Source organism: Oncorhynchus clarkii, chromosome 5, assembly GCF_045791955.1.
Source record: "Oncorhynchus clarkii lewisi isolate Uvic-CL-2024 chromosome 5, UVic_Ocla_1.0, whole genome shotgun sequence".
Taxonomy (NCBI): Eukaryota; Metazoa; Chordata; class Actinopteri; order Salmoniformes; family Salmonidae; genus Oncorhynchus; species Oncorhynchus clarkii.
This window is the reverse complement of record NC_092151.1, coordinates 85,463,514-85,475,935: the sequence shown is the minus strand read 5'-3', so window position 1 is coordinate 85,475,935 and position 12,422 is coordinate 85,463,514. Positions and strand designations below refer to the sequence as shown.

Sequence of the window (12,422 nt, the reverse complement as noted above, 5' to 3'; positions counted from 1 at the left end):
CAGAAAACCTAAAACGTATATTTGACCTCTCAGCTTCCCTATCAAATCTAAAACATGTCAAACAGAAAACCTAAGAAAATGAACAACAATGACAAATGGTTTGATGAAGAATGCAAAAAAATATTTTTTTAGCTCTACCTGTAGATTTTGTGGTGATGTAGTGTCCCCATGAGTGACAGACGTGATAACGTGATTTAATGTAATTTTGTCTATGGCCAATGACCTTGAGCCTTCTTGGATGGGCACTTCTAATGTAACTCTATGGCAGCACCCAAGGGGCTAGAATTTTCGAGCTCTACCCGTAGATTTTGCGGTGACGTAGTGTCCCCATGAGTGACATTGTTTGCAAACTGTCTAATAAAAAAACATGAGCTAGCGCACACCCAGAGAAAATGATCTTATGTAGAGGTGCTGACTAACTGCAAATAAACTATACAAAATAATAGAGTTGCACACTCTATGTATAAACCCGTCATTATCACGTTTCAGGTAAGACCCAAATGCAGAAGTAACCATGTTTATTACAGCAACAGGGGCAGGCAAACGACAGGTCAAGGCAGGCAGGGGTCGATAATCCAGAGTACAGGACGGCAGTCAGGCTCAGGGTCAGGTCAGGCAGAGGCCGGTAATCCAAAGTAGGGGCGAAGGTACAGGACGGCAGGCAGGCTCAGGGTCAGGGGCAGGCAGAGTGGTCAGGCAGGCGGGCTCAGAGTCAGGACAGGCAGAGGTCAAAACCAGGAGGGCGAGAAAAAGAGCGACTGGAGAAAAGAAGGAGCTGAGACAAAATGCCGGTTGACTTGACAAATAAGACGAACTGGCAACAGACAAACAGAGAACACAGGTATAAATACACAGGGGATAATGGGGAAGATGAGCGACACTTGGAGGGGGGTGGAGACAAGCACAAGGACAGGTGAAACAGATCAGCTAGGTTTCCATCCAATTAGCGCCAGATTTGAATGGGAATACTCTAAAATCAGCAGGAAGAAAACATGTTCATTTTTCCACCAGTGGTGTGTTTCTACCAAATGGACGTGTTGCTGATACTGAATCAGTGCATGATAACATAGTGCACACAACATGTACTCAGACCAGTGGCGACACGTCATTCAGGGCAGGTGGGGCAACAACTAAAAATCTGTTGTTGTTGCCTGTTTTGCATGTTATTTGGCATTAATATGTGTCACATATCAGTTAAATAACAAAGAGAGTTGGACAGTCTATGTATAAACACCCAGTAATTTATTGGGTAAATCACCAACGTTTCGGCATCACTGTGCCTTCTTCATGGTAATGTCATGAATGCTTCAACCAGGTTATGTAGACAAACCACTGACAATAGTGAGGGGTGTGTCATAATTATTAAGTTAAGACTCCCCTTGAAATGTCATCCTCAGTGACATGTATACATAGGTCCTACCGTGAGTCAAGGAGGAGAACCCAGCTGAGGTGCCATCAACCCAGCTGAGGTGCCATCAACCCAGCTGAGGTGCCATCAACCCAGCTGAGGTGCCATCAACCCAGCTGAGGTACCTGAGAACTCTGAGAGAACCACATTTAGAGCAAGAGGTTATTCGTAACACCTCCGAAATGCAATGCAGACATAGAAACTGGATTGTTGAAAATTATGTAGGTGACACAAATTGAAAGACAAACAGAAACACAAATCCTATGATAACCTGAGTAGAGATGATAGAATGGCTCTTAAGGACTTACAGTCAGATCCTTATATTATCATAAAAACATGTGACAAAGGAGGAGGAATTTGTATACAAAACAAATGTGACTATGAGAATGAATGTTGCCTACAACTATCTAACGGCTATCGCAAACTGAATTATGACCCTACCCTAGAATTCCAGCATAATATCCCATCTACAGTGGAAAGCTGTTTGGAATCAGGACAAATCACCCAAAAATTATGTGAATTTCTTTGTGTGAAATTTCCTAAGATACCAACTTTTTATACAGTCGCTAAATTACACAAACAAGTGTCTCCTCCCACAGGTAGACCCATTGTAGCAGCAAATGACTGTTACATCCCCAACATTTCTTTGTTTGTGGATCAGCATAGTTAAATTAGGTGTCACGTTCTGACCTTAGTTCCTTTGTTGTTGTCTTTGTTTTAGTATGGTCAGGGCGTGAGTTGGGGTGGGCAGTCTATGTTTGTTTTTGAGTTCGGCCTAGTATGGTTCTCAATCAGAGGCAATTGTTGTCCCTGATTAAGAATCATACTTAGGTAGCCTGGGTTTCACTCTTGGTTTGTGGGTGTTTGTTTCCATGTGAGTGTTTGGGCCACACGGTACTGTTTCGTTTTGTTCACATCGTTTATTGTTTTGTTCCAGTGTTCAGTTTGTTTATTAAAAAAGACATGAACACTTACCACTCTGCACCTTGGTCCTCCTCTCTATCTCCAGACGACATCCACTACATAAAGGTTCAATTAAAAATTAAAAATACATTAAACCTATGGTTGAGAATCTCCCGTCTTATGTCAAAGACACTAGTCACATGATTTCATTGATAGAGGGCTTAGGAAGGATACCAGAGGGCACCCTGCTGGCCACTTTTGATGTGGAGAGCTTGTTCACTACCATCCCACACACTGGAGGCTTGCAGGCGCTGCAACACTTCCTACAGCAGAGAGACTTGTCCATCCAATGATCCCATCTTACAACTTACTGAATTTGAACACCACAGATCAATCAGGTGTAAGAACATTGACTATCCAGTAGCAGCTCACTTTGTTGAAGCTAACCATCCAATCTCCTCCCTACAAATACACAGGCATTGAGCATGTTGCTCTACCAAGGAGAGGAGGTAACATGGAGATCCTACTACTACAAAGGGAGGCTTACTGGGTATCCTGTCTAAAAACATGGACCCCTAGTGGTCTGAATATTGACTTTGATCTCAGGCCCTTCTTATGAACAATTCTCTCGTTTATAAACGAGTCTTATAAATGGATCTATTCTTTCTACAGCTTATCATCTTACACCCAATATGTTTCCCCTGTTGATGATGCGTATTATGCATTATGGTTGAACCAACAGATTACATGTAATACATTTTGTTTATGAAATAGGAAACAATTGAATATGTATGTGATATTGATTCAAACAATAATGCATGTTGATGCTAATGTTATGGACACTATTTAATTATGTTTCCATATGATAACAATAGCCTTATATAGTAAATATGGTATAAACTATTGTTTTCTTAACAGTTTCACTTAATTCATTCTAATTAAATTATGACACACCCCTCACTATTGTCAGTGGTTTGTCTACATAACCTGGTTGAAGCATTCATGACATTACCCTGAAGAAGGCACAGTGATGCCGAAACGTTGGTGATTTACCCAATAAATTACTGGGTGTTTATACATAGACTGTCCAACTCTCTTTGTTATTTAACTGATATGTGACACATATTAATGCCAAATAACTTGCAAAACAGGCAACAACAACAGATTTTTAGTTGTTGCCCCACCTGCCCTGAATGACGTGTCGCCACTGGTCTGAGTACATGTTGTGTGCACTATGTTATCATGCACTGATTCAGTATCAGCAACACGTCCATTTGGTAGAAACACACCACTGGTGGAAAAATGAACATGTTTTCTTCATGCTGATTTTAGAGTATTCCCATTCAAATCTGGCGCTAATTGGATGGAAACCTAGCTGATCACACATTATAAACCAATATGCATATATTGTAGGGCGATTCTCATCAGGTATAGACTGTCAAAATGTGCAAACAAGACCGTGTCTGGTTGTTGACAATGTTGGGCTGCAGTCCCCTTGTTGTGAGTCACGTATTCATGACTGTTTTACTGTAAATGTGTCAGTCCACAATTGCTCAATAAACTGTGTTTCTTCCAGTTGATTTGCCACTGACTGACTCCCCATAGAGATTGTGGGTAACTTCTTGGTTTGCCCTTCTGCTCCAATTCATGTCACGTCAAGCCCCAAGCGGATCCCTACTGTACATCAGTGTCTAGGGAAACATCAACCCACGTTTTGATAGAAATTGAGATTTAGAGAAATTATACAATCTGCACAATTGAAGTGTTGGAAGATTTATCTTGATTCTAAAAATCTAAACAAAAACGGTATATATATTGTCATATTTGAGATATGTTTGATATGAATTGATCACAAGTTGTCTGATAGATAATCAATGTAGGCTAGTGCCACACACAGCTCAATAAAACTAATATTCTGGTTATTACTCAAATAGTATAGATGGATAGGAAAAGACTACATAATCTCCAGGAAACACACAGATCGAGAACATATTCAGTGAAATTATTTCTACCCTAATTACTGTACTTTGAAGATGCTAGGTCAGTTCGCCAGCTGTATCGACTGATATGGTTTCCATGTGCTCAGTTTCACTACATTACTGCAGGCTCAATCCCTCCCATAAACGTCATTGATTGAAATTGCTACTGAGGCGGGGAGTCTCGAGCCGATCAGCCAAGCCAAGGCAGAGCGGGTGAGCGTTGCATAGCGAGGGGAAGAGGTGGTTTGCTTCGTTCAGTATTTTTTTAATGAACAAAACTACGAATCACCTCTTCTTTTAAAGATGTGGACAGAAGTCGGGAAGCTAATGCTCCTACATGTGTTACTATTGGAGCTCCACTCCACCCGAGGTAAGAATGCATTTTTCTCAATCTCATTGATTATGGGTGAGGGATATATTTTTCATTTCGAATGGGGAAGCGACGTTACAGACAGAACTGAAGAAGCCAGTGTAGAATAGGCTAGATGCGCTTCCTATTACCAATAGTCATCACGAAGGTGGATATAAGTTTACCTGCACTAAATACTATTTTATAGCACATCCTATGCTCTGCTGTTGGTTACCTATTCCACAACATGAAACCAGTCTATGGTGACGTGAGAGCCTGGTAAATTACAATAGGCGGGAGGTAGCCAACATGTGCTTGAATGACATACGGAAGAGAAGGTAACCTAGCTTTGGGACACAATACACATACTCACAAAACCTAGGGATACGTGGAATGGAAGGGGTTGCAGTGTTGTTCCATCATTTCCTAATTGATTCAATACACTGGTGCTCACTGTACATTTTTTTATTCAGTCAGCATTATAATTTGAGTTGCTTTATAAGGCTGTTGTAGCCTACGTTACATTATGTTGAACGGCAGCTGTCAACATTAACAACAAAAAAACATTCTTAAGTTAGGCTACAATAAAATAAAGAAACGAATTATGGCTGTTAGTCTAACAGTTGTAGTTTTGCATTCCAATTTGAAACGATGAGATTTAAATAATTCCCATATAGGCTTTAAGTGCCAATTTAATTCAACTTGCTTTCCCTTTCTGTTCTCAATTTATGTTTTGCTCATCGTAGAGGGTACTCTTTTTCCCCCATACAGTGTTGTAGCCTAATAACAATGTACTGTATCAGGGTCAATTAACCATCACTTCGTATCCAACATTTAACCCATGTTTCAACGTTGTATCAACAGAACTCTCTAAACCTTTATTGTAGATCGATGCAACATTAATATCAAAGATTGAACACGATTTAATGTTTTATATACGTCTTTATCTTTACGTCTTTATCTTCTTCGGTCTACAGGGACTCATACGGATACGGATTGTGAAACGGGTCAGTTTCAATGCAAGAACGGAAGGTGTGTACCTACTCTCTGGAGATGTGACGATGACGACGACTGCTCTGATAACAGCGATGAAGAAAACTGTCGTAAGTAACACCACCTGTCCAACTAATACTGCTGCGCTGTACATATGATCCCCATTGCAGAGGCGCCACAGGGCTTCAATAAGCATTGTAAATACGGTCACCAGAGCAGGTGTTGGGAGTTTTTATGTGGATATGTAATGTGGATAATGTGGATATGGAGTTCACATTGCCACTGCTGAGTGCATGTGAATGTGGCTGTTTTCTTAGACACATTGTATTTAAGCTGCAATATGTAACTTTTTGGGGACCTGACCAAATGTACATAGAAATATGAGTTATAGATCTGTCACTCTCATCGAAAGGAAGTCTAAGAAGCTGTAGATCTGTGCTTCTATGTGTGCTATTTCTATGCTTCCTGTTCTTCAGTTTCGTTTTTGCATCTTTTACTTTCGATCTTGTACACCAGTTTCAAACAGCTGAAAATACAATATTTTTGGTTATGGATTTTTTTCACAGTGGTTTGGATGATTCTCTACACAATGACTGCTTGTTCTGTCACATAAACTGAAATTAGGCAAACTTTTCTTTATTTTATCAACCAGGAAATGGTGGAGCATTTTCTGCATATTGCACCATTAACCCATCTATTGAAAAATAATGGTCTGAAATAATTATTGATACCTGGAAAGTTAACTTAATTGGTACTTCAATTGATCTTGTCATTTTATAATCAGTCAGATTAGCAAATAAGCTAAATTTGTAGAGAGCCGCATTCGGTCTTCATCGAAGTTTGAAGGGACACACTGAAAATGTTTATATTTCTTCGCCATCAAAATTAGCTAAAGCTATCCAGGTAGCCTAGTGGTTCGAGTGTTGGGCCAGTAACTGAAAGGTTGCTGGATTGAGTCCCTTAGTTGAAAAGGTAAAAATCTGTCCTTCTGCCCCCGACCAAGGCAGTTAACCCACTGTTCCCTGGGCACTGAAGATGTGGATGTTGATTAAGGCAGCCCCCCACACCTCTGATGCAGAAGACACATTTCAGTTGAAGGCATTCAGTTGTATAGCTGACTAGGTATCTCCCTTTCCCATTGTTTTTGGAATTTTCGATGCTCCCTGACTGTCTAGCTTTCATTTAGGTCATTATTAGGGAGCTGGACACAGTCAAGAAACTGTTTGCATGTAGTCCTATTATCATTTCTACACAGTTTCGATTTGGTTTTTGTAATTTAAAGTATATTGAGTTTGTTCACCCCTCATGGGTTAAAGGTGCAATATGCAGAAATCGCTCCGCCATTTCCTGGTTGCTAAATAGTTTGTCTAATTTCAGTTTATGTGTCAAAACAAGCAGTCATTGTGTAGAGAATCATTGTACCATCTAAACCGCTATGAAATATATTTTCCACAACCAAAAATATTGTATTTTCATCTGTTTTAAAGATGGTGTACAAAACTGAAAGTTAAAGATACAAAAACGTAAACATAGAAATAGAACAACAGGTCTACGGCGTCTTGCTTTCAATGAGAATGACAGATATATAACTCCCATTTCTATGTTCATTCTATTGTTTAACTTAAACCACCCGCGGCCAGGCTTGAACACCCCTGTGTTTGACACCCCTGCATTAAACATTTGTCATGCAGCTAATTGGTTGAATGGTTATATTATAGTGGTCAATTGATTAACGTCTCCCCGTGTCATAGCCAGTAGCAGCGCTGCAATGCGTACTCTTAATATTTGTGGTCCTCTGCACAGCGTGACATTTACAAGCGTGTCTAACGTTGATTGGCTACAGATGAGGATTATTGGCTATTTAGTGGAGATACTCGATGGAAAAGAGATTTGTTTTTAATGAGCTGTTCTTGTGTCACAATACTGCAACATATCTATAAACACTGCACAGTGTGACATTTACAAGCTTGTCTAACATTGTTTGGCTACATATGAGGATTATTGGCTATTTAGTGGAGATACTCGATGGAAAAGAGATTTGTTTTTAATGAGCTGTTCTCGTGTCACAATACTGCAACAGATCTATAAACATAGCTTTTGTCCTGAAGTGGGTTGATCTTGTTATTTGAAGGGCAGTGCCCTCAATTACAAATACAGGGTTGTTCCCTCTAGCCCAGGGGAGAATGACTGCCCCCTCTCATTGATGCACGGAAGTTAAAGGCAGACTGGGTTACTGCAGGCATTGCTAGCAGAAAACAAGATCCTGAGTGGCGCAGCAGCCTGGGGTTCGATCCTAGGCTGTGTCACAGCCAACCGTGACTGGGAGCCATATAAGACGGCGCACAATTGGCCCAGTGCCGTCCGTGGTAGGGGAGGATTTGGACAGGTGAGCTTTCATTGGCTCATCACGCTCTAACGACTCCTTGTGGCAGGGCTGGGTGCCTGCAAGCTGACTTTGGTGGTCATTCGAACAGTGTTTCCTCCGACACATTGGTGTGGCTGACTTCCAGGTTAAGTGAGCAGTGTGATAAGAAGTAGCGCGGCCAGGCGGGTCATGATTTGGAGGACGCATTACTCAACCTTCACCTTTTCTGAGCCCATTGGGGAGTTGCAGCGATGAGCCAATGTCGTAATTCGGGGATAAAATGGGGTAAAAAATAAGCTTGTGGTCATACCACCCTGAACATGCCTGATCTCATCTGATCTCAGTAGTTATGCAGGGTCCCACCTGGGAATACCAGGTGCTGTAAGCTACATTTTTATTTATTTGTTTCTTAAATAAAAAATATATATTAAAAGATGAAAGCAGTGCCCTCGATTGCAAATACTGTGTTGGACATGTTCCCTCTAGCCCAGGGGAGAATGACTGCCCCCTCTGTATGCATGCTTCGAGGCAAACAACACTGAAGCATGCATGAGACTACCTACTGTTCAAGATGACTGTGTGATCACGCTCGCCGTAGCCGATGTGAGTAAGATCTTTAAACAGGGCAACATTCACAAGGCCTTGGGCCAGATGGATTACCAGGACGTATACTCCGAGCATGCGCTGACCAACTGGCAAGTGTCGTCACTGACATTTTCAACCTGTTCCTGACAGAGTCTGTAATACCTACATGTTTTAAGCAGACCACCATTGTCCCTGTGTCCAAGAACTCCAATTTGCATACCGCCCCAACAGATCCACAGATGACTCTATCTCAATTGCACTCCACACTGCCCTTTCCCACCTGGACAAAATGATCACCTACGTGAGAATGCTGTTCATTTTTTTTTTTTTTAATTTTACCCCTTTCCCCAATTTTTGTGGTATCCAATTGTTGTAGTAGCTACTATCTTGTCTCATTGCTACAACTCCCGTACGGGCTCGGGAGAGACGAAGGCTGAATGTCATGCGTCCTCCGATACACAACCCAACCAGCCGTACTGCTTCTTAACACAGCGCACATCCAACCCGGAAGCCAGCCGCACCAATGTGTCAGAGGCTACACCGTGCACCTGGCAACCTTGGCTAGCGCACACTGCGCCCGGCCCGCCACAGGAGTCGCTGGTGCGCGATGAGACAAGGAGATCCCTACCGACCAATCCCTCCCTAACCCGGACGACGCTAGGCCAATTGTGCGTCGCCCCACGGACCTCCCGGTCGCGGCCGGTTACGACAGAGCCTGGGCGCAAACCCAGGGACTCTGATGGCACAGCTGGCGCTGCAGTACAGAGCCCTTAACCACTGCGCCACCCCCGAGAATGCTGTTCATTGACTACATCTCAGCGTTCAACACCATAGTGCCCTCAAAGCTCATCACTAAGCTAATGACCTTGGGACTTAACACCTCCCTCTGCAACTGGATCCTGGACTTCCTAACGGGCCGCCCCCAGGTGTTAAGGGTAAGCAACAACACATCTGCCATGCTGATCCTCAACACGGGGGCCCCTCAGGGGTGCGAGCTTAGTCCCCTCCTGTATTCTCTGTTCATCCATGACTGCGTGGCCAAGCACGACTCCAACACCATCATTAAGTTTGTCGATCACTGACAATGATGAGACAGCTTATAGGGAGGTGGTCAAAGAATTGGCAGTGTGGTGTCAAGAATGCCAAGAGTGTGCAAAGCTGTCATCAAGGCAAAGGGTGGCTACTTTGAAGAATCTAAAATCAAAAATCTATTTATATTTGTTTAACACTTTTTTTTGGTTACTACATGATTCCACATGTGTTACTTCATAGTTTTGATGTCTTCACTATTATTCTACAATGTAGAAAATAGTAAAAAATAAAGAAAAACCCTTGAATTAGTAGGTGTGTCCAAACTTTTGACTGGTACTGTACATATTACCTCAATTACCTTGACTAACCTGTACCCCCGCACATTGACTCGGCACCGGTACCCCCTTTATATGACCTTGTTTTTGCTATTTTTTTGTTGCTCATTTATTGTTTTATTTTGGTAAATATTTTCTTAACTCTTATTTTTCTTAACTGCATTGTTGGTCTTGTAAGTAGGCATTTCACAGTACCTGTTGTATTTGGCACATGTGACAAATAAAATGTGATTTTATTTGATTTGAAGCACGGAAGTTGAAGGCCGACCGGGGTACTGCAGGCATTGTTAGCAGAAAACAGGTTCCCTCATTATAGTGAATAGAAAGATGGCAATCTTTGTGTAAATAAATAAAACGTTTAGAAGACAATCATGGTACCAATAAGTGCTTCTAATACACCAGATGTATGTTCTTGAACCGATTATTTAAAAATCACACATAGAAGAAGTTCTAAGGATAATTTAGTTGCTAATGGCAGCCTGCAGTACCCGGGGCCGGCCTTCAATTTGAGTGACTCAATAAGAGGGGCCAGCACTGAGCTAAATCAAATCAAATCACATTTAATTGGTCACATACACATGGTTAGCAGATGTTAATGCGAGTGTAGTGAAATGCTTGTGCTTCTAGTTCTGAGCGTGCAGTAATACCTAACAAGTAATCTAACAATTTCACAACAACTACCTTATACACACAAGTGTAAAGGAGTGAATAAGAATATGTACATATAAATATATGGATGAGCGATGGCCGACATAGCAACATAGGTAAGATGCATTAGATGGTATATAGTACAGTATATACATATGAGATGAGTAATGTAGGGTATGTAAACATTATATAAAGTGGCATTGTTTATAAGTGACTAGTAATACGTTTGTTACATCCAATTTTTAATTATTAAAGTGGCTAGAGATTTGAGTCAGTATGTTGGCAGCAGCCACTCAATGTTAGTGATGGCTATTTAACAGTCTGATGGCCTTGAGATAGAAGCTGTTTTTCAGTCTTCCGGGTCCCAGCTTTGATGCACTTGTACTGACTTTGCCTTCTAGTGGGGTGAACAGGCAGTGGCTCGGGTGGTTGTTGTCCTTGATGATCTTTATGGCCTTCCTGTGACATCGGGTGGTGTAGGTGTCCTGGAGGGCAGGTAGTTTGCACCCGGTGATGCGTTGTGCAGACCTCACTACCCTCTGGTGAGCCTTATGGTTATGGGCGGAGCAGCTGCCATACCAGACGGTGATACAGCCCGACAGGATGCTCTCGATTGTGCATCTGTAAAAGTTTGTGAGTGTTTTTGGTGACAAGCCAAATTTCTTCAGCTTCCTGAGGTGCTGCTGCACCTTCTTCACCACGCTGAGGAACTTAAAACTTTCCACCTTCTCCACTACTGTCCCGTCGATGTGGATAGGGGGGGTGCTCCCGCTGCTGTTTCCTGAAGTCCACGATCGTCTCCTTTGTTTTGTTGACGTTGAGTGTGATGTTATTTTCCTGACACCACACTCCGAGGGCCCTCACCTCTTCCCTGTAGGCCGTCTCGTTGTTGTTGGTAATCAAGCCTACCACTGTAGTGTCGTCTGCAAACTTGATGATTGAGTTGGAGGCGTGCATGGCCACGCAGTCATGGGGGAACAGGGAGTACAGGAGAGGGCTGAGAACGCACCCTTGTAGGGCCCCAGTGTTGAGGATCAGTGGGGTGGAGATGTTGTTTCCTACCCTCATCACCTGGGGGCGACCCGTCAGAAAGCCCAGGATCCAGTTGGACAGTGCGGGGTCGAGACCCAGGGTCTCGAGCTTAATGACGAGTTTGGAGGCCACTATGGTGTTACATGCTGAGCTGTAATCGATGAACAGCATTCTTACGTAGGTTTCTCTTGTCCAGATGGGTTAGGGCAGTGTGCAGTGTGATTGCGATTGCGTCGTCTGTGGACCTATTGGGGCAGTAAGCAAATTGGAGTGGGTCTAGGGTGTCAGGTAGGGTGGGGGTGATATGATCCTTGACTAGTCTCTCAAAGCACTTCATGATGACGGAAGTGAGTGCTACGGGGCGATAGTCAGTTATCTTAGCTTTCTTGGGAACATGACTAATGGTGGCCCTCTTGAAGCATGTGGGAACAGCAGACTGGGATAGGGATTGACCAGCCAGCTGGTCTGCGCATGCTCTGAGGACCCGGCTAGGGATGCCATCTGGGCCGGCAGCCATGCGAGGGTTAACATGTTTAAATGTTTTACTCACATTGGCCGCAGTCAAGGAGAGCCCACAGGTGTTGGTAGCGGGCCGTGTCGGTGGCACTGTATTGTCCTCAAAGAAAGCAAAGAAGTTGATAAATTTGTCTGGGAGCAAGACATCCTGGTCCGCGACGGGGCTGGTTTTCTTTTTGTAATCCGTGATTGACTGTAGACCCTGCCACATACGTCTCATGTCTGAGCCATTGAATTGCGACTCTACTTTGTCTCTATACTGACGCTTAGCTTGTTT

General features: G+C 42.8%; 1 protein-coding gene across 1 annotated transcript in view; it reads left to right on the top strand.

Moving 5' to 3' along the window:
* The first annotated feature begins 4,558 nt into the window (after positions 1-4,558).
* The window catches only part of LOC139409489 (low-density lipoprotein receptor-related protein 8-like), a 346,325-nt gene continuing 338,461 nt past the window's right edge, over positions 4,559-12,422 (top strand). The window contains exons 1-2 of the mRNA XM_071154703.1: positions 4,559-4,660; positions 5,617-5,742. Coding sequence (XP_071010804.1) covers positions 4,594-4,660; positions 5,617-5,742 — 193 coding nt within the window. The 5' untranslated portion in view covers positions 4,559-4,593. The remainder of the gene's footprint in view (positions 4,661-5,616; positions 5,743-12,422) is intronic.